This window comes from Narcine bancroftii, chromosome 1 (genome assembly GCF_036971445.1).
Source record: "Narcine bancroftii isolate sNarBan1 chromosome 1, sNarBan1.hap1, whole genome shotgun sequence".
NCBI classification, from domain to species: Eukaryota; Metazoa; Chordata; class Chondrichthyes; order Torpediniformes; family Narcinidae; genus Narcine; species Narcine bancroftii.
The window spans coordinates 61,074,896-61,102,305 of record NC_091469.1 but is presented as its reverse complement, the minus strand read 5'-3'; the positions used below and the strand labels follow the sequence as shown (position 1 = coordinate 61,102,305).

The 27,410-nt window shown below is 39.3% G+C and overlaps 1 protein-coding gene and 1 pseudogene across 1 annotated transcript in view; one reads left to right on the top strand and one right to left on the bottom strand.

Moving 5' to 3' along the window:
• LOC138735984 (A disintegrin and metalloproteinase with thrombospondin motifs 19-like) overlaps positions 1-27,410 on the bottom strand; it is a 377,361-nt gene that overhangs the window by 305,438 nt on the left and 44,513 nt on the right. Inside the window, exons 6-7 of the mRNA XM_069885117.1 lie at positions 26,129-26,286; positions 25,607-25,650 (exon numbers count right to left, since the gene is read on the bottom strand). Coding sequence (XP_069741218.1) covers positions 25,607-25,650; positions 26,129-26,286 — 202 coding nt within the window. The remainder of the gene's footprint in view (positions 1-25,606; positions 25,651-26,128; positions 26,287-27,410) is intronic.
• LOC138753972 (T-complex protein 1 subunit zeta pseudogene) lies at positions 7,698-8,790 on the top strand (annotated as a pseudogene).

The following is a 27,410-nucleotide window of genomic DNA, read 5'->3' as shown; positions in this document are numbered from 1 at the left end:
TCCGTATCTGGTAACACCTCAACCTTTTCAATTCTCTCCATGACCCACATCCACCTCTTTATATCTACAATCTCTCCCTGTCCTACAAAAAACCCAAGACAGTCATTTCTATGTGAAATGCCATCTGACAGACACACTCTGTTTAGAAAGGTTAAGGGAGATGGGCAAAGCAATTAAAGCCAATTCAGTGTTATATCAGTAGTAGACAACTTAAATGGAAAAAAATCTTAGAATTGAAATAAATTCTAATTCAGAAAAGCCCATTAATCAAGGAAAATCAGGTGGAAGCAACAAAGAGGGTTAATGAAGTTGATATATCCAGTGTACTCCATGTAGATTTTAGAAGTGCTTTCGACAAAGTCACATGCAGTACCCAAATGTAAAAGACTATCTTATGTAAGAAAACATGAGGTACTGCGTCTGAAATTGGCTGAGTGGCACGAAGCAAAATATTCATGGATGCTATTCAAACTAAAAAAAAATTGTAATAGATCCTCTGCTTTATCTGGTCAATGATTTAGACATAAACATTGAATCATGATTATGAAGTAATTCAGCTGGTACAAAGGTTGGTGTACATCTTGTAAATCTCATTGCTTCCACTGGAGACCCAATGATAGAATGGAAGTGGGGATGGTAGAACTTTCACGTTCCTAGTTTCCATATTTCAGAAAACCTCTCCCTGACCCACCACATTGAGACAACCATGAAGAAGTCAAACCAGACCCTCTACTTTCAGAGGAATCTGAGGACTTTGGAATGTCATCAACTACTACAGGTGCACTGTGCAAAATATACTGATTGGTTGCATCACAGCCTGGTTTAGGAGTTTGAATGCCAGGAACTCAGAAGGTAGCAATCATGGTCAGATCTATCAAAGACTTTGTTAAAAAAAAAACACAAAATTGCTGGAGGAACTCAGCAGATCTTGCAGCGTCCATCGGGGGTATAGATTTATAACTAAAGTTTCGGACCTGTCATCCATTGAAGACGTCCATGTGAGATGCAGCCTCAAGAAGGAAGCCAACATCATAAAGGATTCCTATCTCCCTGGCCACAACCACAACCATTTCTTACTGCTACCTTCAGGCAGAATATAAGGAAAACTGAACACTGGCACCTCCAAGTTCAAGAAGTTTCTTTCCGCCTGCTGTCAGGCTCTTGAACATCCCTTGTAACACTAATCAGACAACACAAAAAAGATGCCTGCACTATTCCAGTTATTTTGTTTTCACTAAGATAATTGTGAATATTATCTTTTGTGCATCTGTTATCTCTATTTTTATTTACAAGTAGCTCTTCAACTGCAGCAAGTAATACTGTTGATATATTTGCACAGTAGATTCACCACCTGACAGGGTGGAAGCGAGCTCTGCACTTGAAAAATGTGAAGAAGTCAGTTGATAGAAATGGAAAACAATCTGAGAAGAAAAAGAGGCAACATATTCGGGAAGAACAAACAGGTAACAGAATGAATGGGAAAAATAGAGAGATGAGTAGAGGGATGTTCAGGTGGATGTCAACAGATCTTGGAGGGTAGCACATCAAGTAAATAAGGGGGGGTCAAGATATTGTATACAGGAGCATATCTGCTGTATGAAACACTTCTTCACCCACACCCGGAATACTGTGGGTATAATTCTCGTCTCCAGCAGGCGAGGAATGTGTTAACACTTGTCAAAGCAAAAAATAAGATTTACCAGAATGTTGCCAGGGCTAAGGAGTTACAAGATCGGAGGCAGATATCATTTTCTAAAGAGTCTAAAGTGAGATTAAATTAAGATGTATAAAATTATGAGGAATTGGAATACCATCCTGAGTTTCACTCCACAGAGAGGTCCATAATAAGGAAGTAAAAAAAAATCAAGGTAGTTGATGGAAGGATTATCAGGAAGTTGAAGAAAAATTCTCTCATGGCGGCAATAAAATCTAGTGGTCAACGTAGAAAGTCTCATCGCATTTTAAAAATGTACTGACAAATCCTTGAAGTGTCATCGCCTCCGAGATATATACCAAGAGCTAGAGAGTGGATAGTTCATTTTTGGCTGACCTGGACAGGGCTAAGGATCTGGGCTCCTTCTCTGCCACAAGCTTCTATAATTCTATGAAATTGAATACAAAGAAAATAGTCAGCAGTGGCCCTGTAATTTCCTAAGATGCTTTCCTGGAAGAACTACACCCTGTTGCAACGATGGATAGAGGAATCCTCTCTGATATTCAAAGTGTAGTGGTATGAGTTTCTTTGGATTTGTTAGTAAATCAAAAACACTTCCAGTCACTTTACTAATACCTCCCAATCTAGAAGTAATCAATGTTTCAACAATTATGACAAAGTCTAATTGTCATGCTCTTGTACACAAAACAGCTTAAATTAGCTCACAAATCAGTTGCAGGTTAGAAAGGGATTAGTATCATAGTTCTGGCCTTTTGGTGTGCCAAGTTCCATCAGAGTCTGAGTCAGCCAAGCATGCAGCTTCAGAATTTGGCACACTCCACAGGTAATGACCCAATAAAGGCCCATCCCTCATTTCAAAAACAGATAAACGCTGCTTTAAAAAAAAATTAAACACAAATAGACTATTGGAAAACAAACAAGTGAAGTTCAAATAGATTTTAATACTACACCTTGGAATGTAAAATGCCTGAAGTTTCTATTTTTGATGTTGAATCAACGCTGGCTACTATAGCTAGACCTAAATTCTTTTAAACTTGACATCTGGATTTCATTTTCAAGTTAGTATTAACTCCTATTGTATTTGCAGCTCCCTTAGAAACCAGTTGTACTTCCTCGAAGATTATGTCAAATGTAAAATCTCTTTTCATTTCCACTGCTCTGCTCTCTACTTACTCCACAAAAAAAAACCCAACCAGTTCTAGGGAGCAATTGAAAAGAAAAACAAACTGCAGCCTTCAAGGAGGGCTCAGGCTCAAAAGGTCACTTAGATATCTTTACCTCCAACGGACACTATGAGACCTGCTGATTCCTCCAGCATTTCTGTTTTTATTTTTATGATAACAACCTGCCACTACTCTGCACTTGTAGTTCCTCAGAGATTCAAGAAGCTCCTCCCCATATTCTGTAAGTCATGGACCATATGTTAGTATTGGTCCCATCCATAGACCAGCCAATGACATTTTCCCCATCAAGATAGCAAGATATCATGCCATCAATATTCTGGCATAGGATTGAGAGGGGAGTGATGGGTGCATTTACCGTCAACCAGAAAACAAGCTAGACTGGCCACTCAATCATCATAGTTACTGATAGGTCAGAAGGTGAGTATTTTGCAGTGAGAACATCTCTCAATTGGCCAAAATTCTGCACGACCGACAAGGTCGACCAGAATAGTAATCGAGGAATCATTTGCCAGGAAAAATGTGGGCATAACATTCAAGGGCCTCAGTCTGCATGCAATCCCATACAATTATTGTATGATGTCTATGATCCGTAGAATGAAAGACAAAAGTCTGCAGGGATTGTGATTGTAGCAAAAATACACAGAAATGCTGGAGGAGCTCAGGTGGTCTTTTTAGGGTCTATTAAAAAAAAACAAAGATATATTGCTGAAGCTGCAGGCCTGAGCAAGAAGTAAGCAGAATAAGCCAGAAGCAGGAAATCTCTGAAAGTTTCAGAATTCAAACAATGGGGCAGGACTCAAGACCAATAAAAGGTGCTACTTTGATATGATAAGGGTTGAGGTAAGAATTTATAATGTGCATGCAAAAGGAGATGGAATGGAGAGACAGACAGGAAAAGGCAATGGGGGAAGAAGATGGAGGCAGGGTATTAATGCCATCCGGTTGGAGGGTGCCCAGTCAGAAGATGAGATATTATTCCTCCAACTTAGGTGTGGTCTCAGTCTGGCCATGCATGAAACCATGGACAGACATGTCAGCAAGGGAATGGGATGGAGAATTGAAATGAGTGGCCACTGGGAGATCCATGCTATTACAGCAGACAGAGCTGAGGTGCTCAACAATGCAATCTCCCAGTCTGCAGTCAACAAAGCGATCTGCAGCAATGCATTGCAACAAGTCACCAGACTATTTTGTCATCAACTCTTGATGACAAGAGCTCAGTGACCAGACCCACACACCCAATCACCATGGTGACCAGTCCCACAGACTCCATAACCACTGTGACCAAACCCACAAGCCTCATCACCACCACAATCAGACCCTTGGACCCCACCAACACTGTGACCAGACCCATGAACTCCATCAGCACCATGACCAGACCTGCAGACCTCATCAACACTGTGACCAGATCCACACACATCATCAACACTGCAATAAGACCACAAATTCCAGTGACACTGCAGCCCAATCCAGAGCCACCATCAACATGGCAATCAGACCCTCGGACCCCATTAACACTGCGACCAAACCCATTGACCCCATCAGCACCATGACCAGACCTACGAACCCCATCAACACTGCAACCAGACCCATGGACCCCATCAGCACCGTGACCAGACCCATGGACCCCATCAGCACCGTGACCAGACCCATAGACTCCATCAACACCACAATCTGACCAATGGACCCTATCAACACTGTGATCAGAACAATGGACCCCACCAAAGCCATAGTGTTTCTGAAGTCACCACCAGTTTATGGACAGCACCTACGCAACTGACACTGTGACCCAAACCATGAATACAGTCGCGACTTCTAGATCACAGCCACCAACTCTGGTCACTGATTCAAGGTCCCAGACTTAGGCAGCCAGCCATCCCTGAAACAGAGCAGGCCTGCTGGGCTGTGAGGGCTTGAAACAGTGTGGTTTGATCCCCCAAAACACCCCTCCCCACAGTATTCTCCAAGCAAATATCCAAACCATTGGAGAGTAAGATAGATGAGCATGAAGCAATACTCATCTTTCAAAAAGACCTGAGGGACTGCTTTGTGTGCTGCTGCTCCAGTGAAACCTGGCTCAAACCAATATCTCCTGAATGCGTTGGAAAACTTTCTTAACCACCAGAGTGCCACACACTGCCCACAGACAAGGTAATAGGCAGAGAGGTCTGCTTTTTGATCCATACCTCATTGTGCTCAAACATGATAGTCCAGTTGTGCTCCTGCATGCCAGGCCTGGAACACTAGAGTACACTCTAGTTATACTAGCTGCATGCTACATACCACCCCATTGCAGGCAAACATGAGGCTTGCACAACACAAACTACTCACCGACAACAACCACCTGGAAACAAAGTATCCCAAGATCATGTTCACAAAAGCCAGGACTTCAATCAAGCTTACTTCAAGAGAGAAAAAAAAAAATCCTCAATTCTATCAGCGTAAGTTCTGGCTCAAAAGATGCCCTAAAACCATTGACCATTGTTACACGACCATGGAGAACACCCGTCATTCAATCCCACACCCGCATTTCAGCAATCACATCGCAACTGCATTTTAAGCAAAAGCTGAGGAGAAGGGGCCCAGCAGAGAAAGTCATCCAATAATTACTTGAGGAAGCATATTACATCCAATGCAACAACTTTGAGTTGGTAGAATGGCCTGCAATCAAGAACTTAGCACCCAGCCTTTATGATTTTGCTGCTGACTTCATTAGTAAGCATGTGGAAGACAGAATGACTAAGTGGACAATAACTCAATCAGAGACAATGGATGACCACCAAAGTCAACTCACTGATGAAGGCCAGGTTGGAGACAGTCAAGTTAGCAGACTTGGCCCCATCTAAGAAATCCAAGTAGGATCTTTGCAAGGCCAAGACTCTGTCCTGCATGAGGCTGAAGTCCCATGGGAATATCATGGATACCTGGTGACTATGGCTGGGCAGACCTGCATTCATGGGGTAAAAGGAAAATCTAATAACATAGCATGGAACAGTGCAACACTCACCATGAAATCTATGGAAGTGCAACAATCCCCAACTAGCTTCTATGCTTCCTTTGAACAGGGAGATGGTGAAAAAAATATCATCCAGCTCAATGGCTTCATGCACTACTGCACCCACGGTCACTGCTGCCGACATCAGAGCAGCCTTCTGAAGCGTGAACCCATGGAATATGACGAGCCCAAATGGAACTTCTGGACATATCCCATGAGCCTGTGCAGATCAGCTAGTGCGTGGGTTCATGAATATCTTGAATCTCTCCTGCAACAGGCCACAGTTCCCATCAGTTTCAAGAAGAACAGGGTTATTAAGTGTGTAAATAAGAACATCTTCCAACATGTAATGCACTTGGATGGGAGGAAACCAGAAGTGATGTATATGAGGGGAGTCATGAGCACTGCCAGTTTTTGTTGGATGAAGATATTTGGAAGTCATGGGAGACCGTAGGAAAATAAAGTCGGTTAACTGATAAACCCACATAAAGTTATTCTTCTTGAAATAACAAGCATAACATGGTGTCAGAAATGTCCGAGTGAGTCAGAGAAGAAAATGGCTCATAGCATGGATAAGTTAAGTCCTTCCCCCATCGATGCGGTGAGCCAGTAATCTAGCCAATAATTGGAAATGCTTCAAATAGCAATTCAACATTTATTTAGAGGCTAGTGGAGCAGGAGAGACCAATGGAAAGTGGCTAGGCTCTATACTTTTGCACATGATGGATGAAGATGCCTTGGACACTTCCAACAGTTTTCCAATCGATGAGGCAGCTTTCACGTTGGACACTGATGACAAAATTTGAGGAGTATTTTGTTCCAAGTAAAAACATCACGAGTGATTCATGTTTTTCTCCTGTGACCAAAAACAAGGTACGTACTTTGACCAATACTTAGCCAAGCTTCACACACTGAGTAAGTCCTGTGACTTTGGAGATTTGAAAAAAAATTAATTGATTAAAGACAGAATAGTTTACGGAATCCCAGATAAAGTGCTTAGAGAAAGACTGTTGCATGAAAAGATTTGACACTGGAAAAGGCTGTGAATATGTGTAGGGGAACAGAGACCACATGAGCACAAACTAAGGAGCTGCACAGGATAGACACAACACAAGATAGGTACAGCAGTGCAATGTGATGAAAGCAGATCACCAGAGCATTCAGAGTTTCCCACAGCCTCACTGATGAAGGCCAGGTTGGAGACAGTCAAGTTAGCAGACTTGGCCCCATCTAAGAAATCCAAGTAGGATCTTTGCAAGGCCAATGAAGCAAAGTGGTAAGCTCAAACAGCAAATATAGCAGGCATGGAGGAAGACATATTCCTAAGATGTGCCTTGCTTATGGAAAGTTCTTCCACAAATGTGGGAAGAAGAATCACTTTGCAAGATGCTGCAAGGCAGGGTATACTAAGAGAAGGGTATACACAGTGGTTAAGGAAATGGAGGAATTCTTTGTGGATTCACTACAGACTGCTGCAGGCCAGAAGACTGAGATGGTCTTTATTTTGAGCCTCTTCAAAAGAATCACTTTTCTCATCACCATCAAAGGAGTCATTTGTATGAAATGCTTCAAGAGAAACACTTAATCAAATTGACATAGATGTTCAAACCTCTGGTCCCAGCTTTGATCCATCTTCAGATACGGAAAGTGAGGTAGAAAATTCTCCAGGGACTGTTGAGAGTTTTATTGGGAGCCATCTCCCAACCAGTTTTGTAGGATTGGAAGATTATGTGAGGAGCTGATTCTGCTTCTCGTAACAAAGATGCTCTTCATTTGGGAAAACAAGAAAATAATGAGTACCGCAGGCAAGTCCAGACACTGACCTGTGAAATTGTTGCACTAGATGCAAGATATGGAAGACTGGTATAATATGGAGGCCACTAATGCGCAGGACACCATTTCCCAGCTTGAGGATGAAATCAGTCATTTGAAAGGTGAGATGGATCACCATTTGCAAGAATATCTGAAGGCCATGGAAATGCTGGAGCAGGTGAAAATATCAAAAGAAATGGGTAGCGAGACTCTTATTAATGTTACCAGGACATCGTTACACACAAAGGTCCACAATAAAATGGCAGCTGTCTTGGCAGAGGCAATTGTCAATGCTGTTCTGACAGTGAAGAAATAAAGCGAGCCAATGGATCTCTTCATGGTTGAAATTATGGAGATGAACCTCAAAGCAAAAATAGAGTGACACATCTTGTGAAGGGAGTAGCATTGGATCATGGTGCACAGCACCTGGAAATGAAGAAAAGGGTGAAAGATGCTTATATTCTTACCTGCTGCATTTCACTGGAGAATGAAAAGATGGAAGTAAATTCTTGATTCTTCTGTAAAAGTGCTGAAGAAAAAAATTGTTCAAGCAGAGTGAAAGTTCATCGAAGACAAAGTTAATAAAATTTTAACACTAAAAAGTCAGTGGAGATTTCAATAAAAAGGCTTTGTAGTAATTAACCAAAAGAGTTTTGATCCATTGTTATTGGATGTATTTACAAAAGAAGGTATTATGGCCTTGAGAAGAGCAAAGCTTGCTTGTAGAGCTATTGCTATGAATTCTTAGGAGGACCTTACCCCAGAATGCTTGTGCCATGCTGGACTTGTATATGACCATACCTTTGTTGAGCTACTTCACAAGGGTCCCAATAAACACACTTTAACACCAAAGATGTAATGCATGATGGTCTGCATATAGTGAAGAATGAGGATAGATGTGTGGCAGGTGCTTTGATCAAACACAAGGCTAACGTAAAGAGCAGAGCACAATTAGGAGCGCAAACATTTCCAGATGCTCTATTGATTATTCCCAAGGTACTGGCACAAAATTTAGGATTTGACTCTCAAGAGACATAAAAATTCCATCAGAATGCTTTAAAAACAGTCAACTTGCTGAAGTAGACTTGAACTATCAGAACAGAAACAACTTCTACATCTTCTGAACAAGAACATTGACCTCAGGCACAAGAAGCAGATATTTAAAAAAAAGGACAAGTTCTGCTGCAACATTTATATTACTCATTGCTTGTGTGACTGGCTGACATTTTGATGGTGTGAAATTCGTCCCAGTAGAACCCCAAAAAGAAAAGTGGTACCACTTTAAGAAAGGTCTTGCCTGTTAAATGAAGATATATTTTGTGAATGTTTCAAAACCAATGCAAATAGGCAATAGTTGTCTAATCTACAGTATGTTGTACATACTCTGTAAATATGCTTGTTATGTAGATATAGTATTGTGTTTTTGTTTTTTTTTTGGTAAAGGGGTAAGATGTGTTATTATGCTTGTAAATAAGAACTGTTGAGTATAGACAACAGACTCGCCAAGGCAAATAGCGCCTTTGGAAGACTACACAAAAGAGTCTGGAAAAACAACCAACTGAAAAACCTCACAAAGATAAGCGTATACAGAGCCGTTGTCATACCCACACTCCTGTTCGGCTCCGAATCATGGGTCCTCTACCGGCACCACCTACGGCTCCTAGAACGCTTCCACCAGCGTTGTCTCCGCTCCATCCTCAACATCCATTGGAGCGCTTACACCCCTAACGTCGAAGTACTCGAGATGGCAGAGGTCGACAGCATCGAGTCCACGCTGCTGAAGATCCAGCTGCGCTGGATGGGTCACGTCTCCAGAATGGAGGACCATCGCCTTCCCAAGATCGTGTTATATGGCGAGCTCTCCACTGGCCACCGTGACAGAGGTGCACCAAAGAAAAGGTACAAGGACTGCCTAAAGAAATCTCTTGGTGCCTGCCACATTGACCACCGCCAGTGGGCTGATAACGCCTCAAACCGTGCATCTTGGCGCCTCACAGTTTGGCGGGCAGCAACCTCCTTTGAAGAAGACCGCAGAGCCCACCTCACTGACAAAAGGCAAAGGAGGAAAAACCCAACACCCAACCCCAACCAACCAATTTTCCCTTGCAACCGCTGCAATCGTGTCTGCCTGTCCCGCATCGGACTTGTCAGCCACAAACGAGCCTGCAGCTGACGTGGACTTTTTACCCCCTCCATAAATCTTCGTCCGCGAAGCCAAGCCAAAGAAAAAAAAGAAATAAGAACTCCATTTCCCAGGATGCAATATGTGTGGTTGGGTGGAAACCAGAAGAGATGTAAATGAGGAGAATCACAAGCATTGTCAGTTATTGTTGGTTGAAGACAGTTGGAAGTTGCTTGAGGCAGTGAAAGCAACACAAGGAAAATAAAGTTGGTTAACTGATAAACTCATGTAAAGTTGTTCTTCTTGAAAGAACAAGCGTAATAAACACCATAATCTAGTACTAAAGAAAAAGCACAATCACGGGACTAAATGATCAGTGACCCGGTGGCGTCTGGAGGCGTGGGTTGCGTCAGTAGGAGGGCCTGGTCAATGCCTGTGTTGACCACATCGTCATCAGTACTGTATTCATTGTAGGCCTGGAAGGGCCCAGACGGCAGTGGCTCCTGCGCTTGTCCACCCCAAGATGGCGGCACTGCATGGGGATGCTACAAAAGGTGGTGAACACAACTCAGAACATCACATAAACCTCCCTTCCCTTCATCAATTCCATCTACACCTCCCGCTGCCTCAAGAAGAAGCCAACATCCTGAAGGATTCATCCCACCCTGGCCACACACTCTTCTTCCAAAATGTGAAATTACACACCAGCATGTTCCAAGACAGTTTTTTTCCCCCCACAGCCATAAGGTTCCTGAGCGAACCCCACGAGGTACTCATGCTGCCATTGCTACGTACTAATTAACCTTTTCATTGTAACCCTACACACTGTAACGTCCTCTTGCTTTTCTTGTTTGTACTGATATATTGTGTTAGTGTTGATCTGTTAAACTGGTCACAAAGCAAACACTTTTCACTGCATCAAATTTGCGACAATAAATTTGAACTTGAAAATCACACCCTTGAATAGAATTAATAATTCTAAACAGGAACATACATCAACATTTAAATATTACCGTAACCTCTTTCCACTCCTGACAAACAGCTGCGTATTTTCAATTAAGTCAAACAGGGAAGTCTGCAGACACTGTGATTGCATTGCTGCAGAGCACACAGCACCTTACACGAAGTAAAAGGTAACCAATGTTTGGGAATAGAGCCTTTGGTCAAGGTAAGAGCAAAAAGCAGGCAGACACCTGAATGAAAACTTGGGAGGAGGAAAGGAGAGGAGGGAGAAAGGGGCAGGGGGAGGAGTGCAGACTAACAGGTAAGAGGTTCCATATTCATTATTCGCAATATTTTCTGTTAATTACTCTCTCAGGATAAAGATACCAGTTAATCAAGATTTGAATGTAAAGCCAGTTTAGGTATTCATAATAGTTCCATAGTATCACTGTTTTGAACATCTTGATGATAACTTGTGACAGGTTACAAACTCCCTTAATATGACTTAGTTATTTAAATAGTATGATTTTCAGATGCATTATGAAGGCACATTACAAAATGAATCCTAAGAGACCATCATATAAGAGACCACAAAACCACAGACTTGTCGGCAGTTTCCCTCCAACTTAAAAATGCAGTAATTCACTAATTATAATTCAACATTTATGATTGACTGTCTTGATGCCAAAAGCTTCATACTTCATAATCATTGCTTCCTTTAATTTTATCTTACAAACATGCAAATTGTCACCTACCTAATTAAGAACACCTATTAAAGTTCAATTGAAGTTCTACAACATTTGTGAAGGTTAGATTTGTACAGGACACATTGCTGATAAGTGCCTCTGGCCGATGATTATAATTAAAATTCTTACCCACCACTTGCAGGCAACTGCTCCCAAAGACCTATGGTAAACATTTTCTGCAGGTTTTTGAAATATCCTATACATCAATTGATATTGATCAGATTGATGTGATAGGACAAACTATTTAATAAACAATTATCATTTTAAAAATGCAATGGTTTAAGATATTGTATGCTGGCATTAGAATTATTTTATGAATTGGTAGTAATGTACCATATAAAGCTGATAAAGGTTGTCAAAATGTCCTTATTATTGATGCAAGACCAAGCTTTACATGTGGTATTGCTGCTTTTTGCTGAACACTACCTGCAAATCACTCTCAACTGACAAGAACAGAAAGATATGGACAAGACAGAGGAGATGATTGTGGACCAGGAAGATGAAAGTCAAGCATTCTCCATTATCTATCAATGACTCCAACTTGGAGAGCACAAAGTTTCTTGGTGTTTATATAACAGACAACCTATCCTGGACTCAAACACCTCCTCAATGTTAAAATGTATTGTCAGAGTGCACACATGACATCTCGTACAACTTTGAGATCCTTTTTACCACGAGCCATGGGAGAAATTCTACTTATCATTCATGCAAAAATCCATACTCAAGAAAGACAAAGGAGCAAAATGTTTTCAAAAATCTGCAATAGAAAGGAGAAAATAAATATTCAGTAATAAATAATGCACAAAGCAAGATTTCTTAAATGAATCTCTGAGTTTGTTTTTTAATAGTCTGATTGTAGAGGGGTAGCAACTGTTCCTAAACCTGGTCGCCCTGGTCTTGTGGCACCTGTACCTTTTTCTTAATAGCAGAAGTGAGAACAGTGCATTTCCTGGGTGGTGTGGATCCTTGATGACTGCTGGTTTCTGAATGTAGCATTCCATGTAGATTTTCTCAATGGTGGGGAGAGTTTTGCCTGTGATGTACTGGGCTGTGTCCACTACCTCTTGAAGGGCTTTCCCTTCAGTGGTATTGCTGCCCCCATACCAGGCTAAGATAGAGCCAGTCAACAGGCTTTCAACTTCATGTCTGTAGAAGTTTATCAAAGTTTCCAATGTCATATCAAACCTCTGAGGAAGTAGAGGCACTTTCTTCACAATGACATTGGTGTGTTGGGTCCAGGAAAGATCCTTTGAGATATCGACTCCCAGGAATTTAAATTTGCTCACCCTTTCCACCCCTGATTCCTGCAATGGTCAGTGAATGATACATCTCTGGCTTTCCCTTTCTAAAGTGTAAAATCAGCTCCTTGGTTTTGGTGATATTAAGTGAGAAGTTGTTGTTAGTTTTCAATCTCCCTCTTTTATGCTGATTCATTGCCCCTTTTCCTACAACCCACTACCATAGTACCATCAGCAAATTTGTAGATGTTGTTGTTGTCATACCAGGCCAGGGGCTAAGAACTCAGTCCTATGGGGCTCTGGTACTGATGGAGATTGCAGTGGAGCTGCTCTAATTAATCCTCACTGATTAAGATCTGGAGGTGAAGAAATCCAATTACATAGTGAGGTGTTGACACCCAAGTCTTGGAGTTTGCTGATCAGTTTTGAGGGAATAATGGCATTGAATGCAAACTGCAGTCAATAAAATGTATCCTGATGTTTGCATCTTTGCTGTCCAGGTATTCCAGAATTTTAAGTAGAGCTGGTGAGATGGTATCTGCCGCAGACAAATTAGAATGGAACCAAGCACCGCTTAGACAGGAGTTAATATGCTTCAACACCAGCCTCTCAAAACACTTAATCACTGTGGATGCAAATGTCATTGGTCGGCAGATTACCACACTCTTTTTGGGCCCAATCCATTGATTTGAGGCAGTTTTGTAACTGTTTTCCTGCCTTTTTTGATCACCGAGTGGCTGACCTGCTCTCTGAAGCCTCTTATTTTAGGCTCTGTCTACAGTCAGGCAGAGTCATTGGTCCTTGGTCAGGAAAGCACAGCAGTGTCTACACATCATTAAAAGTTTGGGAAGGGCAAGACTACCAGTCTCCATCTTGACAACTTTTTATAGGCGCACAATTGAGAGTGTTCTGTCTGGCTGTATCATTTGTGGGCTGTAAGCTGCAAAGCAACAGGCTGGAAGTCAATACAGAGGATCATTAAAATGGCTAAGAAGATCACAGGGTCTCCCTTTTCTCTACTGATGACATTTACTAGGACTGTTGCTTAAATAGCGCTCAAAAATTATTGAGATTCCCCACTATCCATCACACAGGATCTTGGACTTATGACCATCAGGAAGGAGATACAGGAGCATCAAAACCAGGACTGTCAGGACAGTAAATAATGTCTTCCCTGTGAGGTTGATGAAAGGTAATTCTGTAACTGTGGGTCTCAAATGAAACAAGTATATTAATCTGAAATATTTACATATTTATTTTATGTTATATTTTTATGTACATGTAGGGTATGTATGATGATTAATATGAAGTGTATTCTGTGTGTGGATAGGTGTCTGCACAGTGGTCCAGAGAAAATCTATCGTCTGTTTGTATATGTACAGTTAGATGATAATAAATTTGAAGATTAGTTTCAAAGCAAAATAAATTAATTATTTCCTTAACCTGGTAGAAATTTTGACATTTCTGGTATTTCTACCAGTTTCCATTGTGCAGATTTATGGAGATGATTAGAAGAAATTACATCCTCTATAGCCAGCACATTTTGAGATCATATTAATTGAAAGAGATAGAGTTAAATTTATCAATCACAGTTTCAAAGCTTGTTATATCAATGTCAGAAACTCTGAGAAATGTTAGTTCTTTGATTTGAAATGTGGAAAATTTAAATCAGCAGAAGAAATTCAGATAAGAAACAAAAGAAAATGCATCAGTGACAGATCTAAAATGTTAACTGTTTTTTCTCTCTCCACAGATTATCTCCAAGCTATGTTTTTGACTTTTGTTTCAGATATACGGGAAGTCTTTTTTTTTGTTTCTGTAAATGTACATGTTGTAAGGGGTTAAAAAAAAATGAATTAAAACCAAGTGAAGATCAATATCACTTGACTATCTGATCCTGAGAAACAATGAGTACAATTTTTTTTCAGATCTGAGATGGACGCACGGCCAACAGAAATCCAGACCAAAACTGAAATTGATCTTTGAGAACAATTTCCATTTCCTCAGGAGGTTGCTGACACTTGGATTTTTTTTTTCCTCCTTTAATTTATCTCTGCCCATTCATCACATTGTAAAGTATATTGACTGATCCTGCACAATACTTTGTAGTTTAGAGTCTCATCATAATTATATTTTCACTGTCACATCTTACCATACACCGCAAAATTTCATCTGTTACATGTAAACATCATCTCCACATGAATCAATCATATCCTTATTTCATTCTGTTCCATGATCTATTTCATTTTTCTTAAACACTTGTGGCCAATTCTGAAGCAGTCTGCCTTTCATCCAGCAGCCAGTTTCTGCTCTACAATGCATTCTATAATTATCTTCTTCAGTTTAGTGCAGGTTTCCTAAAACTGGTGTCACCTTAACTCTTCTTTGGATATATAAAGTGTCAAACATCTGAGTTATGTGGTCTGCAGGCTCTCTTGAAACCAATCTGAGTTAATATTGTCCATTAGCTCCTGAAATTGCTCTGAATGCTTGATTTGAATGTCCATCCTAATTGCATAAAGACTTCTGCTGTAAACGGTGCTGGGTAAATTCAACTAACTTTCACGCCTAATGCCAAAGACACACACACACACACACACACACACACACACAAACACACACACACACACACACACACACACACACACACACACGATACAGGATGTGACTGGCTAGAACATGTGGTGCAGTTTTCTGGTTCATTATTCTCTAAGCATGGCAACTTGCTTGAAGGAAGTAGTTACTGGACTAATCATTATATTATTTACAGCCCACGTTAAATAATTTGACAGACATTAACACTGTACAAAATGAATTATCCCATAGCGAACAACTGATCTTTAGAGTTCACATCAGCCCATTCTTTAGAATATAAGTACTCAATTTTTAATTAATCTTTAGAGACCTTTTTCCATAAACTAACTGGAGGACCTGAACTTGCCAATCTAGATCTGATTCTCTAAACCTTGGAGCAAAGCAGTCTGTGGAAATACACAAACTTGGAATTAATCTTGACTCTTCAGGTAAATAATTTGTTCCATCATCTTTTCTGCCAACATTAAAGCTCTGCAGGTCAAACCTAGAGCATTCAAAGTAGTCAATCAATGCAGGTAATAAGTGTGAAATCTATTTCAATCACTGTTTGTTAGTGCCACAGTAAGCATAATGGGTCAAGTTTTTCCCCAATTACATTACAAGCTTGATGTTCTAAATTAATTTTCACAAGAAGTACAACATCCAGAACATTTTCTTTGTTACTAGTGCAGTACAACTCCGATTATCTGAAATTGTATCCTTCAAAATCTTCAATTATCCAATTTTTTTTAAAAATCAGATAAATGAGGATATCAAAAAAAAAATTAGAAATCTTCATTTATCCAAAATTTTTTGGAGCCGAACTGACCTTACAGGTTGAAAATAAATTACTCAACATGAAATTAGAACGATGATTGTCCTTGTTTCATGTAAATCCATCCTCTCTCTCTCTTTCTATTTCTTCTTTTCCTTCCACTACTGACTTTTCTCTCCAACTCTCCCTCTCAAACTGTGTGCCACTGTCTCCCAGCGGTCAGAAGAATCCCTTGCACTGACGTCATCAAGGAGAGCGACCTCGCAGGCAGGACTGGGTCCTGGGGCCCCCAGCTGTAGCAGGGTGCCGGGCTCCCGACAGGAGCGGACCTGTGATCAGTAGCGGACAGAATTATTTTTGGTGAAAATTAAACATTATTTTAATGCTTAAAAGGCCTTCCCTTGTGGTTTGTTGTTGCTTAAACACTGTTACAAGCGATTTGGTGTTGCTACTGGGCTGTTTTTTTAAAAATAACTAGTTCTCTGAAAAAAAATGCTTATCCAACATAGGTCCAATCCCAAACATTGTAGAATGTCCATGGAAGATTTGGCCTCACATATTGTTAGTTTCCATCATTTTCAATAAGTTTGATTCCAAATACAATTTTAGTATAGACATGACTCATAGATAAATGCAGGCAAAAAGATGTAAAATGTAACCTCTTTACTGTGGAAGAAGGGGTAACACCTGAATTATTTTCCAATGTGGCATTAATAATTCTTCACACGACGTAGAAACATTGATCATTATAGCACAGAAATAGACACTTCTAATCTGTGCCACACTATTTTTCTGTCTAGTCCCACTGACCTGCACCCAATCCATAGCCCTCCCATTTCTTAAATATTAAAAATGAGCTTCCATTCGCTACTTTAGCTGGCAGCTAATATATTAGTGAATATATTTCTCAGAATAATTGGTAAAATCATAATAACTCATTTGAACCCATTGAAAAGTAGAAGCAGAAGCAAGAAAATATGTACACACTAATTATTGTAAAAGTACAAGCTTGTAAAATTCTTGGTGCAAGTAAGGAGAGTGCCTTGACACCTACTTAGTCAATAACAAACATCTTCTGAAGAAAAGCAGAATGCTACAAATGGGGTCAGACTAGAACAAAATCAGAAGATGCTGGAAATGTTCTGCACATCAAGAAATCATGGTTTCAAATCAATAACGATTGGAGAAAATTTGAGGTGCAACAAGGTTTAGGAGGCAGAGAGAGCAAGGTCTGAGTAACAGAGAAAGGTACAATCTCACAATCCAGGTTTACTAGCAAACAAGACTCACATTCACAAAATTTTCTTGCATCTGGAAAATATCAGCACCTTTATAAATAGGAAATACACTGGAATTAGTTGGTGAAATAAAAATATAACGTGGGATAAATGCAAGATATTGTTTATTTGCTAATGAGAGAGATAATTTCACATTTCATTGCCCTTCTCTTTACATATCAAAATATATTTCCCTTTATTTATTCTTCAGCTGCAAACACTTCAGGTTCAATAAGTAGGTGGGCCAAGAACATGATTCTGGCCTTCCATCAACGCTGCCAATTAGTTGGTCTTCAGGGGTTTTTGAGAATGCCATACAAGCTGCCAGACTTTCTCCTCTCCCTTTGACCCCTCCACAGAAAGTGTCAGAAAGCAAATGACTGAGAATAATCCTGTATGAAAGTGCACATGCCAATCCTGCTGCACATTGGGAGCACAAATGCAATTTTGCTGCAATAATATTTCTAGATCGTATACTCTTCCCTTTCCATATTTGTAATTTTTAAAAAAAATCTAAGGATCTAACATTAACTAATACATCAGCTGTACATTCCATGTGCTCCAATATTTACATGAGGTATAATAAATATGTCAGCACAAAAAATGTTGTTATGGTTTCAGTGAACATTTTCAAAACATTGACATCAGTAAAACTAAAATGTGGGATTTAAATTATGGAATTCTCCTGACAGCCTCCTCAAGTTTTATCCTAGGCCAACATGATTAAACAGAATAATTGATCATTTATCACTTTGTGGAATCCTGCTAAGTGCTAATTGGCTGCTGCATTATTATATTCCTACAGGCAACCAGGGCTAATAGCTGGTCTACATGCACTTTTAGAAAGCCGTGTGCATCATTCTGAAGGCAAAGCGGAAGTTCTGCATGAATGACATTCATCACTGGCCTATTTTTTTTAAACTTGGTATGAATCATTTTTACAATCCTATTTTGTTTTCAGCTAAAAATAAAATTTCAAGCTGATGTACTTCAGATGCATTCTTGTCTTTGAATGATTTTAGTATAGACAATAGAAATGCAAAGTTCTTCCTTTTTCAGTATATTTCACAAAACATATGTGCGCACTGTAAATTGCATTTTGAAATCTCTGTCTTCCGTTGAAATCTTCTCATCTCACAGTTAGATCAAATACTCTTTGGGCCTATATGCTATAATATCACATACCACAAGTGAACCATTCTGATCAGGATATTTTTTTTTCATTTTAATACCAGATCTGAAGTTTGGGAGAGTTCATGCAGGGCCAGAAATTAAAGTTGCAAAAAAAAACGTATAGCGAATATCTGCTGATCAGGCTAATAAACTTTGAGTCCCCAGATCTACTTATTAAATACAGTAGAACTACGAATTATGTAATTGTATAACACATACTCTTCTATCTTTAGAACCTTCCATTCATTTTCTAAAACAAAACCATTCATACGTTGCGAGAAGAAAATTTTTCCATTATTCAACTGAATTCCAAAAACGAGTTCCATTTATTATAATCTTATATCAGAACTAACACCTTTTGGATCAGGATGGCACTGATTTTTTTAGTCCTCCTCTGCTAATTGCCTGGATGTTGATAGAATGAGTAGGAGAGGAAAATGAGTATATCATTAGCGTATCTCTGGCACTGTACTGTTGCATAGTGGCTGATAAAGCTCTTCCTTCAGACCCTTCAAACTTTTCTAAGCATTTTCTTTCATTTTATACATATTTATTGTCTTAGACTCATCAGCATGGACATAGGCTCTTAACCCCACTGAGTATGTGGTGAACATAAAGAAGAATCCTCTCCCCACATTCCCATTTACACCTGCCATTCAGCTTTACATCAATGGCAAATTACAGAAGCAAATAGCTGGAGGTTGGTACCTTCAAGTTCCTGGGAGTCAATAAGTCAGAGCTTTTACAGGTGCAGTATTGCTATCAATTACATTTTCTTTAAAAATACATCAATTAGTGCAAAAGAGAAAAATTAGTTAATGTCTGGTTCATTGTCCATTCACAAATCAGATGGCAGAGGGAAAGAAGGGGTTTTTGTACCACTAGGTATTTGTCTTAAGGCTCCTGTACCTCCTTCCTGATGATGGCAGTATAAAGAGGGTATCGTGTGCGGGGGAAACATGGCCTCCCTTTCAGTCTGAAATGTGCGAATTGCAGGTGGTCACATGCCCCCCCACTCCCCCTGTTCGGAAGTCAAATCACCTATCAAGTTTGGGCTCTGGCCACCCATTAGTGCACACCTTAAATCAACTAGGGTCATTATTGGCTAGAAGCACAGATTAGCACTGTCTATAACACCAAAGCTCAGCAAATTCTCTCTCTCTCTGCTCCATGCCACGCCATTACTCTGGACATCACTGGAAGTGTCGGAGGTAAGGCGTGCACTACACCGAAGCTGAGCCATAGTATTGCGATTGATCTATACTTGCAGAGAGCCACATCCTCATTGGTACAGGGAACTGGCTGTAAGAGTCCCTGTTTGTAGTGTGTGTACTCACTTATGTCAGTGTGTCAAGTATAGGTTCACTATTGTCAGAGTCCAACCTAGGTCAGTGGTGAATGTCTATATCGTTGTTTAAGAGAAAATAGTAATCGAGTATCATTTAACATTCTCCCCTGTTTGTCTCCCGTGCGTTCATTAAAATTACACGCGATTGCAACAAATAACTTTTTTAAATGATGATAGTTGACCTCAGACATAGAGTGGCTTGTATAATTCCATGAACTTCAGTTATATTCTACTTCTATCTGATAAGTGACTGAAAATGCTTCACCAAACGCAACCACATATGGGCAGATAATCTAAAAATAGCCAGAAGTAGTAGAGTTCTGTGATGTTGATCATCACCCTCTGGTCCTCCGCTGTGCCATAAACATGAGCTACCCATGTGAGCAATCTTACTTGCGTCTCCAATACAGTCTAAAGGGATGGAAAATTACATCATTGTTAGTGATGATTGCCAAGGACTCACTATAAACCACTACAACCCATCTAATGAAAGGCAATTCAGGGCCAAAATGCTGAAGGGTTTAAAATAAGCAATTCCACTCTGCATTGTTCTCCGCAGGTGCTCTCTCTTTCTAAGTGTATAGTGCCAACAAGAAAACCAAGCATTGTGACTAAATAACAAAATGACCTGCTCGTGCGGAATGCAAAGCTGGTAATATTGATGAAATCCTGGTGAAATCGTGTCATTTTTAACAAGCCGCTTAAAACAAGATATTCAAATTTAGATTCTTAAGGTGAATTAGGAAATTTCCTCAAACACCTCTCAGTTCAATATTTTAGTACTGCAGTCAGCAAGCAAGCACATTTTTCTCTCACCACACTAAAATATAAACTACACAACTTGCTTTGAATGTGGTTCTAACATCAGCAAAGCCTCAGTGCTCTACAAATTCTGGCATGATTTTAGGCTGGGGTACCATCAGGAAGTGTAACTAACTTCATGCTCCTGAAAGCATGTTTAGCAATGGCAGCACAAAATTTTTGTTACCGGACAATCAATTCACAAACTCTGGCTAAAATCCTGAGACATGTATGGAAAAAGCCTCCAGAAAAAGTGGTGGAGGCAGAAACAACTATTGAGTTTAAAAGGCATTTGGAAAGGAACTTGATAGACAAGTATTGAGGGATGCAAGTCTGATATAAGCAAATGGGATTGACACTTAGAGTTGGGCCAAAGAGACTGCACAACACCAAGACTCCACAACATTATGTGCTCAAATCTATTCAGGGCTGCTGAAGTACCAGATTGCTTTAAGATTCATTGGTTCAGTACTGTACTGGGAGACAAATCTACCTGCTACATGCATTCTAGCCTAAATATGACTGTAGCACACACAACACTGAAAATGGTTCAGCAAATCCATCAATGAGCTAATAAAGGAAAATTAGCAATGGACAATAAATGTTGATCCTACCATGGATGATAAAAAATTAACTAAACGTGTCATTCCTTGGCAACTTCCTTAGCAGAGTTAATGGGCACACTCACCACAAGCACTCTACCCCTCAAATATATCTAATAAAGAAGATTTTCCGAAAGGTGTCATTGATATTGGCAATGGAATCTCCATTTAGTTACAGGTTTATCCACATTGCAGCACTCTTTTCCATTTAACAACAGGAGATTTAGTTTGGCCAGGAAAAAAAATTCTACCCTCAAACATTGGATTATATACAAGATTGAGTAAATCCTGAGAGATGTATGTTCATAATCCATTCTTGTTAATGATCCATATTATTGCCACCTCTTTATACACAGAAACAAAATAGGCCATAAGTTTCTTTCCAAACTAAACCTATTTTTAAACGAGCAGGAAAACATGCTTGACATCCAATCTAACTGGCTACCCTGAAAGTACCCTCACAAATCTTTCTTTGATTATTAAGCTGGGAAGTGGTGTAATGTTACAATCTGCTCCATGGAGTGTTGAAAAAAAAAAAATCACAGGACCTCTTTCCCAAGCATTTTACTTCCCCTTTCAATCACATCATTCTTTTTTTGATCAATACTCAGGTCACAGAGCATCCCCAGGAAATAAAAGGCAATCAATGACCTCAATGAAGAGCTGACTGCCTTTTACTTCCTATGGATGCTGCATGGCCAGCCTAGTTTCTCCAGCACTTTTGTCTACTTCACTGAATCCCAGCATCAGCAGATCTCCTTATTTAACTCTTCCCTGATCAATTTCCCACTTTACACAATCTAATTTCCTGGGAACTATCTTCACAGCACAAATCAATAGAAATCCACTCTCAGAACAAAAATAGATTTTAAAATATGAAGGTCATGAATGTTAGGGAAGTAAAGTGGAGCTCATATAAATGTTCAGGTTCAAGCTGCAAAATGGCATATTCCTGCTATTTCTTATATTCACTCAGCCATCGCAGCGAGCTCACTCTGTTTAACTAAGGTCCAATCTCAGTTGGGTCTTGGGTCTATTCTACTGATGCAGTAATTTTTTTATGGCAGATAACTTGCACCAATAGAACACAGACCCTTTTCTCAGCTGAAATATTTGCATGCCACTCATTAATTTACTGGAAACCCTGCATAACAGCAGCAAAATATTTTGCTCAATTGACATCAACTGATAAGTGTTTGGTGACAACATTGTCAACTAGTGAACCAGAGGCAGGTAGGAACATGGGGCTGGGTCTCATATTTGTCTGTAGTGAAACACGAAAGTCTTCAGATGCTATGATTGGAGCCAAAGCAAAGATGTTGGAGGAACTCAGCCGGTCTCACATTGGAGGTAAAGTTATATTACTGACTTTCAGGCCTGAGCCCTTCCTGAAACATCAGTAATATATCTTTAACCTTCTGTGGATGCTGCAAGACCAGCTGAGTTTCTACAGCTCATATTTCTTTGTGCTCATATTTGTCTGTTGTATGGCAAACAAAATCAATACAGAGGGGCAGAAACAGGATTTGTGACAGAATCCACAGCAACTGCTACTGACTGTAGGATAGGTACATGCAAGAGTCTCATCTGCTAAAAGTAATGCTGAGACCTAAAATCAAAAAAAAATTGCAGTTGCTCAAAATCTGAAATAAAAATAGAACTTATTGGTGATACCCAGCCAGTCATGTGATGTCTGAGGGGAGAGAAACAGAGTTACTCTTTCAGGTCTGTGATCTTTCAACAGATCTTATAAAACTAGAAAACAACCTATCAAAAAGAAAGACGTCCACCACACAGCACGAGGTGAACCAGTAACTGAACTTTATTTTGAATTACTCACGCTGCCCGAGGAGACCGCCAACTTCCTGTGAGGGGAGCGCTGGCCTTTGGAAGTGACGTCAGCGTGTCGCAATGTCACTCCCCATCCAGCGGCACGCAACGTGGAAGCGGCGCCATCCCCTGGGCAAAGCGTGTCGCCAACCACTGGCTTCTCCTCGGAAGGAAAAGGAGGCTCACGCTATCTTGTGTCAGATGATGGGGGCAGCGATTCAGCCTGTCTAACCCACGGTTGCTCGGCCCGTTACATCTTCTTTAAATTGCAGAGTTGGTGGATTATTCTCTACCCTATCAAACGTGTTTTTTTTGTCTCTGCTTTTCTTCTTCTCTGCAACTTAAAACATTCATGATTTCTTACTTTTCTCATTTCTGATGAAAGAATGGTCATTGATTTGTTTCTCTCCCTATAGATGCTCCCTGGCCTGCTGAATATTTCCATGATTTTCTGCTATTTTTTGGCAGGTTTACCACCAGGAAAATTACTGCGTCACTTTTACTCAGCCTCGTTATTACATACTGTATAACCTAATATAAAATGGATGAAAGCAAATTCACAGCCCAATTTACATTGTCCCCCATTTTGAATTGAGGAAAGAAAAAAATTAGTTGGCATGTTAATGGCCAGTCAATTTGCGAACATCTGCTTTACACCAAAACAAATGTCAAAATCTATCACAGTGGATCTAATTTTGCTCCCACTGCATTATAAATTAAAGCAACAAACCATATAATCACTGACAAGGTACTTAATATGCAGACCAATGCATCTTCCAACTGCTTTAAAGGGACACTGCATGACTTCCAACATGTGTTAGAGTAGCTCCAATCAAATGTACGTGAATGGCTATTTTACAAGTTAACAATTCAGATAAGAGTTAATTAAATCTGTTTAGAAATTGATGTACCTAACCAAACCAAAAAAAAATAATCTTTCTAATTCGAAAACAGATCAATAGAGCAGTCTGTCGTATTTGCTCTTCACAATGTGATCTCCTCTATATTGAGAAGACCAAATCTTCATTCAGTGATCGCAAGCTTTTGGTTTTTGTAACTTTAATTTTCCAACTCTGTGTTCTAGGCCTCTTACACTATAAATTAATCTTTCAACCAGGCACATCGTAGCTTTCCAGCCTGAATATTGAATTCAACAACTGAGATAATGCTTCTACAAACACCTTTCACATCTCCACTTGGTTCATTAACAACCCTTTTTGCACAACATCATCATCAATTTTGTAATTTCACAGGTCATGCCTTCTTTTTATTCTATCCTCCCATCTTCCTCCCCTGCACCTGAAAGCATACTCATCTCAGGCATTTCCAATGAAAGGCCAGTGACATGAAGCATTAACTCTACTTCTCTCCCCACAGATTCTTCCTGATCTGAAGAAAATTTGCAATATATTCTGTCATTCTGATACTGACAATTGGAGTTTGTTTTTAATCAAAAGAAAGCAACTGATTGTTGGCTGCAAACAGCCTCACGACATTAACTGTCTTATATTCTGGACATTGAGAACATTGAAAATAACTGAGAAGAGAACTTTTTAAACTCCCAATACATTTGTTTGTAACTTTTATAATTATATTCCCTTTGAGGTATACAGTATTTGCATGATTATTTGGTTTCATTTTAATTTTAATTTTGTGTGCTGGTCTCTGCAATATATATTTTTCTGACTGAAGGATGTACTTGTACAATTCTGCATACATTACTCAGATGACCAATCTACTGACAGTTTCCAACAGTGATCAAATCAATCCCATTAAGGATTGTCACAGGCATAAATTAATATTCTAAAATTAAGAATACTTATTACTTATTTTTGTACACATTGAACATCATTGTTCATCAAGGAGAATTTATAATACACTCATATAATGCACATGGATGATATGTATAATTAAGGTGTTCATTGAATTAATTAAAATGAAATTTCCAATTAGATAACACATCTCTTTAATGATAAATTTGTCTAGGTTTTTTTTTCCCCAATTTGTGCAAGGCCAGAATAAATGTCCTGTTTCCAGTCAAATTCTTGCACATATGTTGAGGATGTGTGTATTTAACCAACAATAATTCTAAATCTGAATAAAGCTCCTTATGGCAACATGCCAGGTAATAATGGACAAAGATTTCCTCTGTGCACCAGATGTGGCTGACTTGTGTTTTTAAACGTAGCTACAACTTGGCAATATCTCATTTGCAGCAAAAGTCATCGTCCTGTATATCAAATGGTTTGTAATATTAACAACAGGAATTTTATAAACATAAAATTCAAAGCTGAAACCAGAGCATGGAAATTTATCTTGAACCGTGCGCACTCAACACGTGACAAAGCAGTGTTTACACATTAAATTTTGTTTTAAAAATTCAGTTCTGTTGAACTCACTCAAGACTAATTTCAGCAGTGGGATATGATGAAGGTGGGTATTCACCACATGTGATAAATGCAACTTTCTAAATGTCTTTTAAACATTCATGTGTGGATATATTTACACTTACCAACAGTGTCACAAGGCTCATCTTTCTGTACACAGAAATCCTTCCTAAAAAAAAATTAAAATAAAAAGTAATAACGTGTATAGAATTTAGAATCCCTAACTGCTAATTGCATCCCGCTATGAACCCCAATCCATAACCTGATTGTTGAACCCCATGACTATTATCTCATCTCCAACCCAGCACAGCTACTGATAAAATATGTTACACTCCATTCTGCTTAGTGAATGGGATGCATCTGTGGTCCATCCATTTCCAACAGACCAGTTAATTTTAGTTTAGTACTGCTTCTGGTCTGATATTCAATCTTAACCTTTAGTTTTGAATATAAACTTATTGTGCACCACTCTATTAAATATCTTTTGAAAACATCACATCAACGTTATTTCCCTGATCAACTTTTTCTGTTACATTAAAGTTAAATACAATTTGTCTTTTATCCATGCTAACTTTCTTTAATCTGCACATGACTGTTTATTCAGTTTAGCAGATTGAATCAAAGTAACTGCTGTTTGCTAATTTTACCTTGTTATCAGGATGGCTGAATCAATGGCAGGTAAATCTTCTCTCCATCTGCTGGACATATCACTATTGAAATAATTCTTCTTTCCAAATTCTTCATGCTGCCATTTGCAGAAACTTTCCAACATCTTCTCCCCATGGTGGCCAATAAAGAGGTCTTCCTGCAAAGGAACAGGAATTGTTTGTTTTATTTACACAGTTTAAATGTTGATAAATAAGATCACAAGAAAGCAAATTAAAATGTGCAGGGTGTGATCAAGCAACACTCATGTACCCCTTCAGTTATTTTCAAAGCATTGAATATCATTTTCTGGAATTTAAGACAGTTAATCTCACGAGGCTGTTGCAGACAACAATCAGTTGTTTTCTTTGATAATATTTGTGATAACAAATGCCAATAGTCAGTATCAGAATATACTGCAAATCTTCCATATCCAAAGGATAATAAAAGTCCTTGAAAATTAATATGAATGGACATTGGTCAGCTACTTTACCTTTAACAGGTTGAACTCTCCATTAACAGCGAGGAATGAGATAATTTCATCTATTTTGCTGCATTGATTCTGAATTAACATTTATGAAATGATATTTCACCCCTTTTGGTATGTTTTTAATAAAGCCAAAATTTCCAAATCATTGAGATTACTTTTGATGCTGCAGTCAGGTAACTGCACAGTCATAGCTCTCCATTCAGACTTACGTTATTTGCATCAACAGACCTTAAAAATTAATTACTGATGCGGTCAATTTCTAAAAACAATATTCTGAGACAAAAATAAATTATAGTATTATTGGACAATAATATTAAATATAAATGTGTCTTGATGCTGTTTGTTTTTGCAGGAGCACTGAGCTAAATAATCATTTCTCAGTGTTAAAAACAAACCGCCCTCCTCCTCTTAGTTGTTCAGCACTAAACTTCACTTATCCTTTCACCTTCTTAGCTGGGACCCGGAGGCTGAAGCTGGAGGAGAGCTTGGGAGTGAAGGGTTGGAAACGTGTACTGATTCTATGCAGAAAAATACCACTTCGAGGTCAATGGAAAACTTCACCTTGATATCTAGTTCCAGACATACAATCTGAGGGGGAAGGCATAAAATAAGACTCACTTGGGCCTGAGTGAGACGACAGGTTCAGAGGACTGTTAAAATGTCATAGGGTATTTAAAAACCTGCAGCATACATATATAGCATGGTAACAGGCCCTTCCAGCCCACGAGTGTGTACCGCCCAAATACCTCCAAAACAATATGGAATTTCAGCACTTGTGCACAAACACAGCATTG